The following is a 20,910-nucleotide window of genomic DNA, read 5'->3' as shown; positions in this document are numbered from 1 at the left end:
CACCTATTGCAGTCACCTATGTTGCAGGATCAAAAGGTGGATATTGAGTAGAGTCATCGCCATATCGCTCTACCATTTGTTGCTCATATGACTTCTACAAAGTAATGATTACAGTATGAATTAATAATTAAGAATTATAATGCTTATGATAATTTATATATTATAATATTTATTAATATAATAAATACATACCATTGTCGTTCTCGCCTTCTCTGATACGAACTTTCATGTGGTCTTACGTGTATGTGTTTCAACAAGCACATCCTTGTATGGCACAATGTCTCATTTTTCTGTTTTCTGCGAAGTTAAATGATAAAAAAATTATTTAATAGGTATGCAACAATACTTATAAAACTGACAATATATATATATATATATATTGATGAGTTACCATTTTATTCAGGTGGCTCCCAAAAGTCCAAGATCCACCTGTGTGTAGATGGGCATCGAGCATCTTCGCTCAGTTTTGTGCAGTCTTCGCTGAGCGGTTTCAAAATTCATGCTCCGCCCACTTGTCGTGCATTGCATCCCAAACATCTGACCTGATAGTAGAAGGTCCATGACTCTTTCACTGCAGTGGATCATCTATCCTGTGAGATGCTTTTCTTACTGCAGTCTTTATATTGTGCAGCATGTTTGTAAATCAACTGACAGCCACCTTCTGCCACACCTTCCTTGTGTCCTGCTCCTTCATCGTAGTCATGAAGCGATTCGAAACCTACAAATACTTTTAGAAAGTTAGTAGACATGACTATAATAACAAATTAAATATGAAACACATTAACTATGAAAAACGATTGTATACCATGAATGATGACCACAATCTGTCCAACACCTCATTCGGGTACTCTTTCCATTGAGCGATCGGTCTTGGTAGATGTTGAACTAGTGAATGCCTAATCTCTCGTATTACTTCTTATGGCTCGAACCTTGCGTTGCACATGAATTGGTACACATTAACTATTAATATACAATATTTATAAGATAAGTTAGGATAAGTGAAAATGAAATACTTACGGTCGATTATCGATATACACTATTTGAATGAGTCTTCTTGTGTCAAACTGAGAAGACCTTGCATTCAGCGTTGTCTCGTGACTTATATGAACAACTGGTGTAGGTAGGTCATGTGTAGGCGAAACATCATCTGTAAAAAAATAAGTTAGAAATTCACACAATGCATATTTAAACTAATCAAGTATACAATTAGTTAAATGATATACATATCGAAGCAACCCGTGAAGATGAAGGTTGAGACTGGTTACCACTAGGTGATCGACTATTATAACCTCCATGAACCATATTTTAACAAATAAAAAATGTCATACAATACATTCAAACATTGCAATATCTTAAATCATTCAAATCATTGCAATACATTTTAATACATTCAAATAATTCAAATCATTCATATCAAATATTGTAATACATTCAAATCATTCAAACATGTTACAATACATTCAAATTCTAACTCTATATGTATCGAAGATACATAATCAAAGAATAAAAAATGTCATGCAATACATTCAAATATTGTAATACCTTCAAATCATTCAAACAATTGCAATAAATTTCAATATATTCAAATATTTTAAATCATTCACATCAAATATTGCAATGCATTCAAATCATTCAAACATGTTACAATACATTCAAATCATAACTCTATATGTATCAAAGATACATAATCAAAGAATAAAAAATGTCATGCAATACATTCAAACATTGCAATAACTTCAAATCATTCAAACCATTGCAATATATTTCAATACATTCAAATAATTCAAATCATTCACATCAAATATTGCAATATATTTAAATCATTCAAACACGTTACAATACATTCAAATCATAACTCTATACGTATCGATGATACATAATTAAAGAATAAAAAATGTCATGCAATACATTGAAGTCATTGCAATATATTTCAATACATTCAAATCATTCAAAACATTTATATCAAATAGAGGTATGCATTACAAAATTTATTTTACTAGCTCGAGAATTCTTTCTCATCACTTGTTTGACTTTCATATTCTTTTTCTTCCTCCTCCTCCTCTTCTTCATCTTCTTCTTCATTGGCCGCCCATCCACTTGGTATATCATTTGGATCACATTCTTCAATGAATGTTTCATCGACCAATAGAGATATGACATGCATATCATGTGCGACATCATGACCATAAGAGAAGTCATACATATCGTCTGATTGATAGTAATCACTCTCTTCATTTAACTTGTCTTCATGTAACTAATCATACTCGGGGTATAGTTTGGACTTCACCTTGAAAATTGCCCACCATTCATTTCTATATGACTTCTTTGTACTCATATATGAAGTATAGTAAACTTGTTGAGCTTGTGAGGCTAATATGAATGGTTCATATATTCCAAACCTTGATTTATGATTCACCTTCATAATGCCTGAGACTTTGTCGACTATTGTTGCAGTGGGATCAAACCAATGACACTTGAATAAAGTTACCCTATTATTTATGCCTAAGTAAGTCAACTCCATTATTTCTTCTATAACACCATAGTAGTCATGTTCATTTTCACTGTAGCTGCTACCCTTGACACACATGCCACTATTCATCATTGACTTATTTACACCGTAGTCTTTTGTATAGAATCGATAATCATTTACGATATACCCGTTGTAACATTGCACAACTTTGGTTAGACAATTTTGTAAATCACATATTCCTTGATCTTTAACATCACTATGGCGGACCTACAAGCATAAACAATGACTTTGATCATGACTAATTAAGTAACTTATTGTTGTTTACACGGAGATAATGTATGTCATCATCCTTACCAACTCTATCAACCATGCTACAAACTTATTTTTATGTTCTTTTGTACTTCTGCATCAGTGAGATGTGAAAGTTCTCTTCGCAACTCTAGATCAAATTGTCTGCACTTAATAAATACTTATATTACTGAACTATGTATGCACGTATAAAACATAAAAGGATATAGATTTGTATTGCGTCTACATATACTTGTTGTATGGGTCGATCGCTGAGCAATTAAAAATGATATAGATTTGTGTTGCGTCTTGCTCTTGATCTTCCAAGAATCTTGACCGACAACTGCCAAAGGTATGCCCAAGTGGTTGAAATATCGACAGTTTGTCAGCTATAGTAAATTGTTCTCCATCATCATTACGAGGTGGGCATGTGTAACGTGTTGGAATATGAGGTTCAAAGTATATAGATGAGAAATTTGAAATCTCTTCTAAAGTGTATGCCTCACAAATAAAGCCCTCTACTCTTGCTTTATTCCAAACCTTTTTTTTTAGATCAAACATGCATCTGTCAAAAATATACATCTCGGATTACAATAAATTTTTCAATAGCATTGAAGAGAAAAATATAAGAAAACATATACCTTTCAAATGAGTACATTCATCGATATTGTACAAGACCACCAACCATTAGTTCATATGGCAAATGTATGATCAAATGTTTCATAACATCAAAAAATGTTGGCAGAAATATCTTATCTAGCTGACAAATAGTAGTGACGACAGAATCCTCGAGATTCTTTACCTCAGATATTACGACTTTCGATACGCACAATCTTCTAAAAACTCTACTCAAATCGGATAATACCCCCCATATAGGTTTGTCTAACATATCATGGAATGCTAGGGGTATCAATCGTTGCATAAAGACATGACAATCATGGTTCTTCAACCCATATAATTGTCTCTCGTCTATCTTCACAACCCGAGCAATGTTAGAAACGTATCCATCTGGAAATCTCAATTGTCTCAACCATTGACATGCCTGCTTTATTTGATCTGGTCCAAGCACGTACCTTGCCTTTGGTTTCAGTACTTTACCATTGTACTATTTGAGTTCCAAATCTGGTCTTTTACATATTACTTTTAAATCCATACAGACCTTCGGATTATCCTTTGTTTTTCCTTTCACATTCACTAATGTATTGAACACATTATCAAACACATTTTTCTTCAAATGCATCACATCCAAATTATGTCATATCAATAAGGTTGACCAATATGGTAGATCCCAAAATATAGACTTCTTTGTCCAATTGTGATCCCTCATAAATCCAAAGAAAGACGTCAGGCTACGGGCATTTGTTAGTCCATATGAAAAGTATCACAATCTTCTTAAAATCTCAATGCCAGACAATCTTGTGGGTGAACCTTCCATTTCAGTTGTGCCTGCTCGAAACACATTCTTTTATCATCGAAATGGATAGTCGCTGGGTAGAAATCGATGATGACAATCAAACCAGCACAGCTTTCTTTCATGCGTTAATCTAAAAGATTTTGTATCCTCCATGCAATACAGACATGCAACCTCCCATGTGTGCTCTAATCAGATAATATACCATATGCAGGGAAGTCACTGATTGTCCATAAAACAACAACCTTTATATTGAACATTTATTTTTTTTTGCTATCATACGTGAGAACACCGTCATCCCACAGTACTTTCAATTTATCAATCAATGACCTTAAATATACATCAAGATTTTGACCTAGAGGTCGGACCAGGGATCAATAAAGACAAGAAAAGATTTTGACGCTTCATACACAAGCTTGGAGGAAGGTTGTATGGGGTTACAAATACTGGCCAACACGAGTATGGAGTTGATCTACCCCCAAATTGATTAAATCCATTTATACATAAATTGAGCCTAATATTTCTCACTTTCATTGCGAAGGTCTGATGAGTACGATCAAAGTGCTTCCAAGCTTTCGCGTCAATAGGATGCGTGATCTTGTCTTCATCATGTCGAACTTTATTTGCGTGTCATCTCATGTGTTTAGCTGTCCTCGAAGACATATATAATTGTTGTAATCTAGGGGTGAGAGAGAAGTAGCGGAGCGACTTGTATGACACTTATTTTGACCTTGTACTACAGTTGCCTCTTGTCTTTGGTTTGAATCGAGGATGCCCGTATGATGGGCATGATTTGCTATTTTTCTGATCTTTGAAATACAACATGCAGTGATTTGGACAAGCATTTATCTTTTGATACCCCATACCTAAAGCATTGATTATAACCTTCGTACGATAGAAATTTTGTGACAATTTCTCATCTTTGGGCAACATACTCTTCACAATAGAGCACAAACAATCAAAACATGATTGACTCAAATTAGACTCATACTTCAAATTCACTAGTTGAAGAACTGCAGATAAGATAGTGTGACTCTCACAATCATTCCAAAGTGGCTCATCAACATCTCTAAGTAAATCATGAAATCTACTAGCTGCATCGTTTGATGCTTCTTCCTCTACCCTAGTTGTTACATCACTAGGACCCATAGCAGAACCTTGTTTTGGTCTTGTAGCATCAAATATCAAATCCATATATGAATTATCATGCACCACATTCACCTGTGCATCAAAATTGTTCTTAAATTCTTCACCATGAAACGTCCAATTCTAATAATCACTCACAAAACCCTTTCTTTATAGGTGATGTCTAACTCCATGAGGTTCTATAAATCAATTGTCTTTACAAATCTTGCAGGGACACCTAATTCGACCTGTGGGATCCACTGTACTGACACTTGCCGTTGCAAATTCAATAAAACTGTCAACACTATCCATATATTCAAGCGATACCGCATTATCAACTATCCTACGGTACATTCATTCATGGTTTGCAGTTATTTTGTCGTATGATGTTATAGATATTATGCTAACCAGTTAAAAGAGAATCATCCGAATGCTATGATGAAGAAAATATCAAATTTTTCATGCATTCGTGGTAGATGTAATGATTTGATATATATATATACATATATATATAATGTCATACAATCACAAGAACTATGATGCATGCATTGATAACTTAATATTTTCATGTGCAAATCCCTTCATTTGAAGCATGTTTGAAGCATTGATAACTTATCATTCATTTTCATGTGCAAACTCATTCATAACACGATATATTCATTTGAAGCATGTTTTCATAATACAATTTCACATGGAAGTCATAATCAAATTGAAAGTAACTTCATACAAGCATGAATACAATCACATTAAACATTACAATACATTCAAATCATTCATATCAAAACAATGTCAAACATGTACCTGCATCAAACACACTCTAATATCCTGCTAACTACTACCATGACTAGCATAAAATCCGAACTCCAAAAATAAGAGCACTTCTATTTTTATACATTAAAATCATACTCAACATGATCTTCAAACTCCATCAAAGCAGTCCTAGATATCCACAACTAAGTGAGTGTGTGAACAGAAAAATGTTGCATCCAAGAAATTGAATAACCGGTGATGCACATGCATCACTTACTCACCACAGGTATTTACCCAATTTTCATTGCTTTTGTCACTTACTTACCATGGGTGGCGGGGCACAAACGGGATCCGTTAAGAAATCTGCAAGAGACATTATGTTAAAATGAAGTTTATTACCCGATGACAACAAGGGTGATGCCTCTGTCGGAAACGAGCCCTAAAACTATAGGCGGCAAGGGCGTTACCCCAACCAATCTGCCAAAAAAAAGCCGGTGAAAGTTGGCAGAGCTTGGCCCCTACCAACCTACCGAGGCAAACAGGGAGGCGACATGGCTTGGCTGCGTTGTGCCGCCTCATCAAGAAGACTGATGTGTCAGGGCTCGACCCCTGCCCACCAAAAGATAAAAAAGAGAGGGAGACGACCACAGGGCTCGGCCCCTGCCAACCTACCGAGAAAAAGGGAGGTGGTAGGGGCTCAGCCCTTGCCAACTTGCCTGAACAAGAGGCAGACAGGGGGTCCAGCCACCCTACCGATCGAGGCACGAGCAGCCCCTCCCCTGGGAGCCCTCTACCTGACAGAAGAGGCAACACAAGCGGCAACCCTGCTGGAAAGGAGAGGGGGCGACAGAGGCTTGGCCCCTGTCGGCCCTCTCGAGCCAGCCGATGATAGGGTCTTGCCTCTGCCAACCCTCTATAAGAGGAACATGAGCGACAGGGGCTGCCGAAAAAGAAAAAGGAAGGGGATGAAGGGGCTGCCGAACATGGTGGAAGGGGGGTCGTTGAGGAGTCTGTCAGTCTTAGGGAGGAAGAAGACCTAGGAGATGGAGGGTGTACCTGGAAGGAGGCTCGCCAGAAAACACAGAGGGGGAGCAACGAGAGAGAGAGAGAGAGAGAGAGAGAGAGAGAGAGAGAGAGAGAGAGAGAGAGAGAGAGAGAGAGAACGGGAGGGGAAAGAGAGAGGATGTCGTCGGGAGGTCGATGGGTGACAGGCGGGCAACGAGATGTCGCCGGGCAGTGGGCGGACAACGGGAGGTCGACGGGTGGCGGGCAGGCGACTGATGAAACAGAAAAGGGAAAAGGGGCTCGTATTAGAGATTTATGAGAAATTTAGCGACGAATTAGCGACGACAATATTTTATCGCAAACGCCGTCGCAAATGTGAGACAGACAAACGACAATTTTTTTTTGCTGTTGAGCTATCGTGATTTTGCGACGGAGTTTGAGACAAAATTGTTCTGTAGCGAATCCATCGCTAATTCGCGACGGATTCCCGATGGAATTTTTTCCATCGCTAATTCTGCAAATAATTTGAAGGTTAGCGACAGATAGTTTTCTCTAGCTAATCCGTTATAAATTTGCGACAAAAAAATTTCATCGTAAATTTTTGTCGCTAATTAGAGTTTTTCTTGTAGTGGAGGGAAAACAAAAAAGATTGTAACCAATGTGTGTGAGAGAGAGAGAGAGAGAGATCCTAGCCGGAGAAGGTTGCAAAGCTCATTGATCCCACCGATGTTGTAATGAATTTCAATGGCGTTTCCGCTTTGCTAATCGACTAAAGGTTCTGACGTCTCTATGGTGCTCACGGATGATGGAAAGAATTAACAAACTTGAGAACTTCCCATCCTTGAAAAAAGAATTCCCACCAAGGGCACAGTTTGAAAGTGAGAAACATACTAGTAGGAATCTATGAGAAGTTTTGATATGATATTTTTTCTAAAACAAAATTTTTTCACTTGTTTCAAATATAAAAAATTTTCTATTCTTAAAAACTGATAAACAAGGACCTGTATTTATTATTTTTCTTTAACCACGTTACAGCAGTGACATTTATCATGCAGAGTTCAGACTGTTTACTTTTTCTTTTTATGAAGATAAATGAGTATTTTCAATTTTTAAGGGAGTATATAAGAAACCAAAAAGGAATGACGATTTCCAAGATGATAGACGTTGTGAAGTTCCCGTTTGACTGTTTTCAGGAAAAATTTAGCTAATATCTGAAATTTCAGAAAATTATAGCTTATTTTGAAATTTAAGGAAAAATATTGGTCCTTGAATTAAATTTTCCCCAAAAAGAGAAAAAAAGGGAGAGGGCCCGATGGGTTAGGCACCTTCCTCTCTCGCTCTCTCTCGAAAGCAAGAAGAAGAAGAGGCTGTCCCCCCCACCCAGGTACTCTCTCTCTTCTTCGTATCTTCTTCTTCCGTTCTGCTTGTCTTCGTTCTTCTTCTTCTTTCCCTTCTTCTTTTTCCCCTCATTCTTTGAGTTTTTCTTAATTATTTGGTTTTTGAACTTTACTTGTATATTCCTTGATTAATCAAATTTCGTAGAAATTATGTTTATGTATACAAAATTTATTGCGCGATGTAATTTTATAAATTAATCTTTCAAGAGAAGACGTCCTGTCCTAATTTTCACATAAACCATTTATGCATGTCCCTTGCCCATATTGTATCCGCGTTCGTGGACATAACTTTACTGTTCTCATCTGTATCATGCATTTGCTAGACTATTTTGCTCCATTAATCAGTGCCCACTTTCTTGTTTGCACGAAAATGGCAAGATTTTCTTGGACAGCATTTTGTGGTCTCTTTCACCATCGTCCTATAACCAATAATCTTCAACTAGTAGCAGAATTATTCCTATTTTTCGAACTCTGAAATTGCTTAGCTGAAGGTTTGTCATTGAAAGAGCTTGTTTGTGAAAGTTTCCAGCTTGTTGCTTCTGCATGGAGGTCAGAGGTTGGTGTTCTCTTCTTCTTCTTTTAAAAGTCTCGAGTTTCTTAAGACTTTGTTTGATGCAATTTTTTGTGATCAAGTTGAAATTAAGTTGGAATATTTATTAAATAGCAACATTACATCGCTTCATGAATATGTTCTCATAATAAATAAGTTTCAAATAATCAATAAGCTATAAGCCAAAACTAGCCGTAATTCTTTTACTTATTACATAAGTTAAAGCAATGCTAGATCATGTGTTTTAAGGACCTCTTTATGTATTCAAATTTATACATGTACATCATATACCTTTATTGTCTTTTATGGACTTTGATTGCTGATTTCATTTGTTTCTTTGTAAATTATTTTATTAATTTTAAGAAAAGCCAAACTTTATTAGAAATAAGTAGTGAAAACAGTTGTAGAGGCTGATAAGAAGTCACTGAAATGACAGAATATTAAGAAGAAAAACAGCCAATCCTGTGTGTTCTAAATCAAAGGTAAGTCAGTCTGGCCACAACACTTCATGCAATCACTCATAAAGAGAGTTGGCAGTTCACGTGAATAAAAGCTGGATCATTGGGATTCCCCTTAAAGATCCGCAGGTTCTGCTCTTTTTAAATAAGCCAGCATACATTAAATGGCCAAGCTCTTGAGATGAATAACCATTTGGATCCCTTCTTCTCTACCCACCCTGCCAAGATCAACTTCCTCAATGTCATGCTATGGTGTTGTCTCATTGATCAGCTCCCCAGTCTGACCACACAAGGCTCAAAATAGTAACTGCACTCCTAAAAGAGATGAAAACAGTCCTCTTCTCCCCATGCACATAGAAAATATCTTTTTGCTAGCATCCTTCATGACTTTAAATTGCTAAGGGTAAGAACTGCTTCAAAGGATATTAGCCAAGTAAATATTCACTCCCTTGGATTTGATTTTAGACACGATCCCTTTGAAGGAAGAGGTGCAACCACCAGAGGAAACAGGGAAAAATAAGTTGAGGCGGTGAGAATGTACTAGAGTGTGAGTAGTTCTAGATTAGTCCGTTTTCACGGTCAGTCAAACTCTTATTTCTAATGAGCTTCATCAAATTCTTCCACTCATACAGCTCTATATCATTAGGCTGTCTACATAAGATGATTTCCCATCCTAAAGATTTGTTTCAGATCTCCTTCTGTAACGCCCCAAAATCATGGACTTTGAAAGCTTTGAAATCAATCATTTATCAGAGTTTAAAACAGAAGTTCAGCGGAAGATCAGGTTCAAAACAACAAGTCCCTAGACCTTGAGCACATTACAACCAAAGGCAGATTCCCCCTTACAAACCGATTTGCAGTTCAAATATATATTTTATTGAAATGAAAAGAAGAACCACATTTTGGTAATATAGTTTTTTAGAAATGCAAAATTATAATCAAAAGAGATGCTTTCAAAGAAACCTTATACCGCATCTATCAAAAGTATCCCCAGGAGCGCAACGTCAAGAAAGGGCATTGTCTTGAGTGCATCGCGTCATCATGCCATCGCAAGCTGTCTCAACCTGTTCACCACCTGCCCATGAAAATGGGTCAGTCACACAACAGACTAGTAGGGGTGCAAAGGACAAGAAAGAGCAGAAGCTGCAATAAGTAAGATAAACGCTAACCCAAGCAGAAACAAGCAAGACTAGCAGATCTAACCAAATGTGCTGTGGAGTAAGCAAAACTCTAGTAAAGCAGACAGCTACGTAAAAGAGCAGGAAGGATCAGAGTGCTTGAACAGACCACTATAGCAATCTCACAAATATAATAGGTAAAGAGTAACTAATTCTATCCACCAGCCAAACAAAAGCAATTGCAAAAGACAGGTATTCATAACAACATTCGTAATAAATACAAGTACCATTATATGGTTCAGCCTATCGGCCAACAGCTACATTAATCGTGAGACACAAGCTATTGCATCACAAGCAATTTGTAAGCTACACAGGATAAGCAATCAACTAGTATGAGAAGCTAGTTATCACCAAGCACAGAACTGCGTAAGCAGTTTAACCAACAAGGGTAACGCCTCGACAGGCGTTCCTAGCTCAACGAGTAGCATACCTAACTACCGAGCTAACAAGCAACCAAGCAATGCACGTCACAATATGCATATCTCAAGATCATGCACATAAGTTATATCTTGTCTCATTACTGAGCAGGCCGTTGTGGGTACGCACAAGGCAAAACGTAGAAACAACCGAGATCGATTCGGGGGTCCATTATGCTATGTATTTTATTATACCCAGAATGACTGACTGAGTCCGCTTCTTAAGGGGACGGTCTGTGAGCAAGAGAGTAAATCCCCAAAGGCAAACAAAGGCCCAATGAATGCGCATCCGTACTTCTGCAGAAGTGGCTCAAAGGATTTCCCCTAACCTCCGATGACTGGGGAAGGTCGGATCTTTGCCCGAGATTGCCACATATGGCTGTCCATCGGAGTTTTGTACCATCCATCCACTCTCTTGATGAACCGTCCCGAATGAGCACGACGGAGGGTTTCTTAACCGTCGTCTCATTCTCATGCTCTGGTCTTTCAACCCAATCGAGCATCTTGCCTGTGAAGGCGCATGATTATTATTTAAGTGTGTTATACGCGCCATTGCACGTTCAAGGCAACCAAACAATTCACATCCTACTCACTGCAGTACGCATCACAACTATTCAAATGCATAATCACGCTGAAAGGGGTCAATCCCTAGTGAGGGTAGAAACATCACTCTTGTGATCTCAAACACATGCCATTGCATGTTCGAGGCAGACATAGACCTCTCATCCTACTCATCGTAGTACGCAACGTACCTGTTCAAAAGTACAACCACGATGAGAGGGGTATGGATCTCTCGCAGGAATTCCCAATGCTCCTACTTTATAGAAGCCTACAGTGAACTCATTCCAGTTCCAACTGATCGTGCTCGGGTCCTTTAGACAATTGCGAGCAACCCACCTATTAGGCGAAAACAACATAACAAGATTAGCTTAATGTGTCAATACACGCTTAGAGGTTACTGTATACCTCTCGTTCTGCTCTCGTAGCCCAAACATATCGTATGTGACTAAGGGTACAACTACAAGAGGAGGAACATGGATTCTTCGTAAGAGATCCAATAATACCTTCACAAAGGAAGTCACTACAATCTTGGTTGAACCAGAAAGCCTAGAAACTAGGTCTCGTATCAGAGGTGAGGTAACGCCGATCTAGTGATGGCGCAAGTACCTTGCTAGGATCCCCGCCCCTATTCGCGCACAAGATCCTAAATACGGTTATCTAAGTCGTATCGAATAAGCAAACTAAGGTTGTAACACATCTATCCCAAATACATCAATTTGGGAGGTTCGACCGCTACCTCTGTTTTACAAGATATACATCTTGAAAATAAGTTTGCACCTAAGACGATGTCTTTTGAGAACTGAAGTGCATAAGTGTGTGTCGTGGCTTGTAAGCCAAGTGAGACGATATACACTATGCACTCGAAGTTGCACTCAGAGAGTGCAAGCTGATAAAAGGCAAACTCATGCACATACTAATACAAAGGTACGACGAGGGACAAGACTCGGGGGCGAAGCCGCACCGCGAGGGTAGAACGCTAAAGCTCCACACGAGGTATGAGATCATACCTCGATCATCGTAACGCACAAGCAGGCAACTACACAAGCGACTCGTGAGGTAGGAGATCCTATACTGACTACGCAAGTGTAAAGGACGACTCACGAGACATAGGGTTGCACCTCGATAGATCGATAAGCGTAAGCAAGTAAAGAAGCATACGACAACAATGGAATACATGAATGAGCAAGGCATATGCACGAAGTGCGGCAACAAGGTAAAGACAAACGCATACAAAAGATAAGGGCAAGAGCAGCACGACAGCACAGGAAGGTAAAGCGCGAGAAGTAAAAAGAAGCAAGGCCATGATGCATAAAGCGCAGGGCAACAAATAAATGCAGGAAGTAAAGTGCAAGAACGTAAAGAAGGACCAGGATCTACATCCTGGAGAACAAGGCAGACATAAGCAAGTAAATGCCAAGGCGCAAAGCGCGGGGCAGCATGAAAGTAAAGTGCGAAAAAGTAAAGAGGACAAGGATGGCAAAACCGCGTCCTTGAGTTAAAAGACATGGAATGTAAAGACAGGAATGGAAAGCCTAGGCACATATAGCGCGGCGACGACAGAAAGGAAAGTGCAGGAAAGTAAAGAGGACAAGGATCGTGAAACCGCGTCCTTGAAGGTAAAGACATACGTATATATATTATACGTATACATATATCGTCATCTTTTAGTTATCTTTCTTATTTTAGCATTTATCAGTTCATTGTCCTTTCACGCAAGAATCCCCTACCTTAAGGGGTTGCGGGTCCTCGTACGCATGCAGCGTAGGCAAAGAAGAACTCGAGCCACAGAGGGCGAGCTGGATCCACCGTTCAACCTGGAGATCTCAGAACATTAGCATATGCCGAAGGTAAACAAGAAGCAACAAGACAACCAGGCCTCTTGCCTGCAGGAGGCAGAGGCAGGAGCTCTGCATCCTGCAGACAAGGGTGCCAGAGGCAGGGGCCTCAGCCCTGCTTGGCAACAACAGCAGAGGCAGGGAGCAGGAGCTCCCTGTCTGCTAGCACAAGGAAAAGCAGGGGAGGGAGCAGAAGCTCCCTGCCACACCTGCCACAACAAGGCAAGGGGGGGAGCACCCCCTGTCAGAACACAAGACAGGGGCGCAGCCCCCCTGCCGGCAACAAGAACAAGGCAAGGGGGCAGAGCCCCTTGCCAGAGAACACGGAGATGCAGGGGGCAAGCCCCTGCTCGAAAACAGAAAAGCAGGGGGGGCTTCGCCCCCTGCTGGCACAATGCAGGAGGCAGGGGGGCCTCGCCCCCTGCCGACACAATGCAAGAGGCAGGGGGACAGAGCCCCCTGCCGAGGAGCAACAGAATGGTGCAGGGGGGCTCCGCCCCCTGCAGGGGAAACAATCGAAGGCAGGGGGGGCCTAGCCCCCTGCCGGCAAACAAAAGAAGACAGGGGGAAGAAGTCGGCGGCGGGTCGCCGGTGCTCGGGGTCCCTGGTGTAGCCGCTAGCCAAGCAGGGAGGTCGGCAGCGAGGATCGTCGGGGAGGCGGCCTGACGGGAACGCTCGCCGGCGTCTCTGATCGCCGGAGGCAGCGTGAGGGGGGAGATCAGAGCAGAGGAGAGAGAGAAGGGGCGAGGGTTTTGCCCCTCGCCCGAGACACCTGCGTCTTTTTAAAAGACGCAGGTTCTCGAGAGTTCGAGAACCCGGGTCCGAGTCCAGCTCGGATCCGGGCCCGACAAAGCGGCCCAGACCGTGACACGTGTCTGACACGAGTCGGACACGTTTTTTTTTTCACGGTTGTTACATCCTACCTCCCTTAAAAGAATTTCGTCCTCGAAATTTCATAGGAAGGTGATCTGCCTAGACCGCAGCCTAAGGGAACTAGGTAAAGATCAGGATGCACGTGCGCACATAAGCCCCCATACACCAGCTTCTGAAGGGATCAGGACAACACATAATGAGTCCCAAAGAAAGGTTCGAAACCAACAACTTGATCGAACAAAGCGTATGTGTGAATTTACTAACACTTGTCTCCGCAAGAGTTCGCAAGAGTTCATAGAGAGTCATAAAAGGAGGAGTTTAGCAGAAGGCTTATAAGAATGCTTATTCGTTATCTTCAAGGGTGAAGAGACACGACGAGTCATCAAAGAAAACGAGTCTAGCAGAAGACCAAAAGGAAAGGTTAAACATTAACTTCTACTAGACGCGATAAAGGATGAAGAGACAAAACGAGACATTGCTCTAGCTTACGTTCCTTGAACGGGGTCTCTAAATCATCGTCAAGACGTCGTGTGTCACACTCGCAAATTCTAACAAACTCTGCGTTATGAATAACCACAATCTATACTCTCCCAAGGCCTAATGCGGCCAACTGCCACCTATCAAGACTCACTTAAGGCGACATACTTTCTTATAAAAGCCCACCCTTCCACAGAAGGTCTGAAACATGATCAAGATCTAAAAATCAATAAAGATCTAATTCTCACATCTGAGTTGGGCATATAATCATGCTAAAACAGAAAGCCAAATCTATAGATTCATAACTGACTATACTAATCAATATCAGAAGATCAACAGAGCTCACCATAGCCTTTCATGAAAATCAAAGTCACACAAGTTCCCCGCCTGAGAAACGTACGACCTCACAAGGGATTACCGCCCTAGATGGTATACTTGGTCTTGGACCATACACTTCCTCACAGTTCACCGTCTTTGCGGCTACCCGGTCTTGGACAGTGCACGTCCTCACAGAATTCTACCACTCTAGTGGGTCACCAGATCTTGGTCATACGAACCCTCACAGAAAACCCTTGGGAACTCAATCCTCAACAAAATGCCATAAACAAAGAAAATCATTGCGATACACGAATCAACACAAATGACCGCTCACTGGGTCGATAGCCACTAATAATCGACAAGATCCACGCCGAATCACCTGGTATGGGAAAATGTACGACCTCACGAGGAATTACCGCCCTAGATGGTATACTTGGTCTTGGACCATACACTTCCTCACAGTTCATCGTCTTTGCGGCTACCCGGTCTTGGATAGTGCACGTCCTCACAGAATTCTACCACTCTAGTGGGTCACCTGATTTTGGTCATACACCCCCCCCCCTCGCAGATAATCCATTGGAGACCAGATCCTCAACAGACGCCATACCCAGTGATACATGCTTCAACACAATCGACTGATTAAAACAAATGACCGCACTCAGGGTCAGCAACCACCAAAATGGGCATAAGCATATATATCAACAATATGCATCGTATCACTTCACATGGCAGAACAAAACACAGAATCACACATTCTTCCAACAATTCTTATCACGTGGCATATCAATCGCATTACATAGAAGATTTAAACTACGCAACTCATAAATGCCACAAGAAACATTATATCTTCAAATAGAACCTCAAAGCATGCGCAATCAAAGCATAAATTCTATACACAGAAATTACGCAAATAACGTATTATGAATCAACTTAACTTCAACTTACGTAGCTCCTACGCAGTTCAATAAATTTACAGGATTCAAGTTGCATGTGCAAATAAGACAATTCAAATCTTTGCACCATGATATGCATCCACAATTCTTACCTCGAAGCACATCGCATTCGACCACTTCAGCGTGAAACACACGCACATATCTACAAGACTTCTCTAGTCCAATACTCATAATATTCGCCAATCATGCTATATAAGGATGATAAAAAATCACACAACCCATCATAAATGGGAAACCCCTGCAACATAGTTATGTAGGCGTGATGTATCATCAAACTACTAATCATTTGTAGTCGTGACGTGTCATATATATAAGTGATCTAAACTAATGATTTGTAGGCGTACAAGTCAACCACATAAAAGTTAATCAGTTGTAGGCGTGATACGTCATTAACCTAATAAGCATCATAATCATTAAGATCACAAAGACACCAAAGTCACACGAAATTCCATCGATAAGCTTTTACTTAACAAAAATATGCAACAATACACACAAAAAGTCTAAAACTAAGACTAACAAAAGTGTCTACTCGACGTTTTCTATGTGTTCTGTTGCTACTACTGAGAAGGTTGGGGCATACTGCCCACTCGCCGAAGGACATCGACCTTCATTATGCGACAATCACGGATAAAGTGGCCCACTTTGCCACAATAAAAACAGCCACCAGAGGCTCGGGGACATGCCTGTCCTCGGTGAACACGATCGCATCTCAGACACTTTGGGTTTAACGATCGTTGAAGCTCATTTTCTTCACTTAGTTTCTGTCTTTTAGTAGGTCGACGCTTGTCGTCAGTACTATATTCGACAGACTTTCGGTCGCGTCGTTGGTTAAAGTGGCATTCTTCAGCAGAATGACCCACCTTTCTGCAAAAGTGACAATCAACAGGGTTCCGAAGGCACATCGGATCAGACAAAACATGAAGGGCTGACACCTCGCTCTAGATTGGTGCTCGTGCAAACCAACCTATCAACCTTATGATCCAGGTTCTGGACCATCGCTTGGAGCTGCTCAACTGCTCCAGTTAATGCGTCTATAGATTTGATCAGTTTATTGAACGACATCTAAGCAAAAACACATTCTTTAATTAAAATAACTACAAAACAATTTAAGAGAAATAGATACTCACAGTGCGATGTAGATGGCGGATAATCAAGGATTACCACTTTCCCAGTTGCTCTGATACCAAAAGTTGTAACGCCCCAAAATCATGGACTTGAAACCTTTTATGAAAAAGGTTGAAAGCTTTGAAATCAATCATTTATCAGAGTTTAAAACAGAAGTTCAGCGGAAGATCAGGTTCAAAACAACAAGTCCCTAGACCTTGAGCACATTACAACCAAAGGCAGATTCCCCCTTACAAACCGATTTGCAGTTCAAATATATATTTTATTGAAATGAAAAGAAGAACCACATTTTGGTAATATAGTTTTTTAGAAATGCAAAATTATAATCAAAAGAGATGCTTTCAAAGAAACCTTATACCGCATCTATCAAAAGTATCCCCAGGAGCGCAACGTCAAGAAAGGGCATTGCCTTGAGTGCATCGCGTCATCATGCCATCGCAAGCTGTCTCAACCTGTTCACCACCTGCCCATGAAAATGGGTCAGTCACACAACAGACTAGTAGGGGTGCAAAGGACAAGAAAGAGCAGAAGCTGCAATAAGTAAGATAAACGCTAACCCAAGCAGAAACAAGCAAGACTAGCAGATCTAACCAAATCAAGACTAGCAGATCTAACCAAATGTGCTGTGGAGTAAGCAAAACTCTAGTAAAGCAGACAGCTACGTAAAAGAGCAGGAAGGATCAGAGTGCTTGAACAGACCACTATAGCAATCTCACAAATATAATAGGTAAAGAGTAACTAACTCTATCCACCAGCCAAACAAAAGCAATTGCAAAAGACAGGTATTCATAACAACATTCGTAATAAATACAAGTACCATTATATGGTTCAGCCTATCGGCCAACAGCTACATTAATCGTGAGGCACAAGCTATTGCATCACAAGCAATTTGTAAGCTACACAGGATAAGCAATCAACTAGTATGAGAAGCTAGTTATCACCAAGCACAGAACTGCGTAAGCAGTTTAACCAAAAAGGGTAACGCCTCGACAGGCGTTCCTTGCTCAACGAGTAGCATACCTAACTACCGAGCTAACAAGCAAGCAAGCAATGCACGTCACAATATGCATATCTCAAGATCATGCACATAAGTTATATCTTGTCTCATTACTGAGCAGGCCGTTGTGGGTACGCACAAGGCAAAACGTAGAAACAGCCGAGATCGATTCGGGGGTCCATTATGCTATGTATTTTATTATACCCAGAATGACTGACTGAGTCCGCTTCCTAAGGGGACGGTCTGTGAGCAAGAGAGTAAATCCCCAAAGGCAAACAAAGGCCCAATGGATGCGCATCCGTACTTCTGCAGAAGTGGCTCAAAGGATTTCCCCTAACCTCCGATGACTGGGGAAGGTCGGATCTTTGCCCGAGATTGCCACATATGGTTGTGCATCGGAGTTTTGTACCATCCATCCTCTCTCTTGATGAACCGTCCCGAATGAGCACGACGGAGGGTTTCTTAACCGTCGTCTCATTCTCATGCTCTGGTCTTTCAACCCAATCGAGCATCTTGCCTGTGAAGGCGCATGATTATTATTTAAGTGTGTTATACGCGCCATTGCGCGTTCAAGGCAACCAAACAATTCACATCCTACTCACTGCAGTACGCATCGCAACTATTCAAATGCATAATCACGCTGAAAGGGGTCAATCCCTAGTGAGGGTAGAAACATCACTCTTGTGATCTCAAACACATGCCATTGCATGTTCGAGGCAGACATAGACCTCTCATCCTACTCATCGTAGTACGCAACGTACCTGTTCAAAAGTACAACCACGATGAGAGGGGTATGGATCTCTCGCAGGAATTCCCAATGCTCATACTTTATAGAAGCCTACAGTGAAATCATTCCAGTTCCAACTGATCGTGCTCGGGTCCTTTAGACAATTGCGAGCAACCCGCCTATTAGGCGAAAGCAACATAACAGGATTAGCTTAATCTGTCAATACACGCTTAGAGGTTACTGTATACCTCTCGTTCTGCTCTCGTAGCCCAAACATATCGTATGTGACTAAGGGTACAACTACAAGAGGAGGAACATGGATTCTTCGTAAGAGATCCAACAATACCTTCACAAAGGAAGTCACTACAATCTTGGTTGAACCAGAAAGCCTAGAAACTAGGTCTCGTATCAGAGGTGAGGTAACGCCGATCTAGTGATGGCGCAAGTACCTTGCTAGGATCCCCGCCCCTATTCGCGCACAAGATCCTAAATAAGGTTATCTAAGTCGTATCGAATAAGCAAACTAAGGTTGTAACACATCTATCCCAAATACATCAATTTGGGAGGTTCGACCGCTACCTCTGTTTTACAAGATATACATCTTGAAAATAGGTTTGCACCTAAGACGATGTCTTTTGAGAACTGAAGTGCATAAGTGTGTGTCGTGGCTTGTAAGCCAAGTGAGACGATATACACTATGCACTCGAAGTTGCACTCAGAGAGTGCAAGCTGATAAAAGGCAAACTCATGCACATACTAATACAAAGGTACGACGAGGGACAAGACTCGGGGGCGAAGCCGCACCGCGAGGGTAGAACGCTAAAGCTCCACACGAGGTATGAGATCATACCTCGATCATCGTAACGCACAAGCAGGCAACTACACAAGCGACTCGTGAGGTAGGAGATCCTATACTGACTACGCAAGTGTAAAGGACGACTCACGAGACATAGGGTTGCACCTCGATAGATCGATAAGCGTAAGCAAGTAAAGAAGCATACAACAACAATGGAATACATGAATGAGCAAGGCATATGCACGAAGTGCGGCAACAAGGTAAAGACAAACGCATACAAAAGATAAGGGCAAGAGCAGCACGACAGCACAGGAAGGTAAAGCGCGAGAAGTAAAAAGAAGCAAGGCCATGATGCATAAAGCGCAGGGCAACAAATAAATGCAGGAAGTAAAGTGCAAGAACGTAAAGAAGGACCAGGATCTACATCCTGGAGAACAAGGCAGACATAAGCAAGTAAATGCCAAGGCGCAAAGCGCGGGGCAGCATGAAAGTAAAGTGCGAAAAAGTAAAGAGGACAAGGATCGCGAAACCGCGTCCTTGAGTTAAAAGACATGGACTGTAAAGACAGGAATGGAAAGCCTAGGCACATATAGCGCGGCGGCGACAGAAAGGAAAGTGCAGGAAAGTAAAGAGGACAAGGATCGCGAAACCGCGTCCTTGAAGGTAAAGACATACGTATATATATTATACGTATACATATATCGTCCTCTTTTAGTTATCTTTCTTATTTTAGCATTTATCAGTTCATTGTCTTTTCACGCAAGAATCCCCTACCTTAAGGGGTTGCGGGTCCTCGTACGCATGCAGCGTAGGCAAAGAAGAGCTCGAGCCACAGAGGGCGAGCTGGATCCACCGTTCAACCTGGAGATCTCAGAACATTAGCATATGCCGAAGGTAAACAAGAAGCAACAAGACAACCAGGCCTCTTGCCTGCAGGAGGCAGAGACAGGAGCTCTGCATCCTGCAGACAAGGGTGCCAGAGGCAGGGGCCTCAGCCCTGCTTGGCAACAACAGCAGAGGCAGGGAGCAGGAGCTCCCTGTCTGCTAGCACAAGGAAAAGCAGGGGAGGGAGCAGAAGCTCCCTGCCACACCTGCCACAACAAGGCAGGGGGGGGAGCACCCCCTGTCAGAACACGAGACAGGGGCGCAGCCCCCTGCCGGCAGCAAGAACAAGGCAAGGGGGCAGAGCCCCTTGCCAGA

General features: G+C 41.3%; 1 protein-coding gene across 2 annotated transcripts in view; it reads left to right on the top strand.

Annotated features, from left to right (window-relative positions):
• Window positions 1-8,378: 8,378 nt before the first annotated feature.
• Window positions 8,379-20,910, top strand: part of LOC149834488 (mitochondrial fission protein ELM1-like) — a 51,966-nt gene continuing 39,434 nt past the window's right edge. The window contains exon 1 of one of the 2 annotated variants that reach the window (XM_090010148.1): window positions 8,379-8,433. Coding sequence is in view for 1 of the 2 variants with exons in the window: in XM_090010147.1 (XP_089866273.1) it covers window positions 8,990-9,002 (13 nt within the window). In the remaining variant the exon portion in view is untranslated. Of the gene's footprint in view, window positions 8,434-8,906; window positions 9,003-20,910 lie in introns of those variants that run through there. The other variant, XM_090010147.1, reaches the window with a different exon arrangement.

Source organism: Nuphar pumila, chromosome 6 (assembly GCF_984573655.1).
Source record: "Nuphar pumila chromosome 6, dmNupPumi1.hap1.1, whole genome shotgun sequence".
NCBI classification, from domain to species: domain Eukaryota; kingdom Viridiplantae; phylum Streptophyta; class Magnoliopsida; order Nymphaeales; family Nymphaeaceae; genus Nuphar; species Nuphar pumila.
Note: the sequence above shows the minus strand (reverse complement) of the source record. Positions and strands in the feature narration are given on the sequence as shown.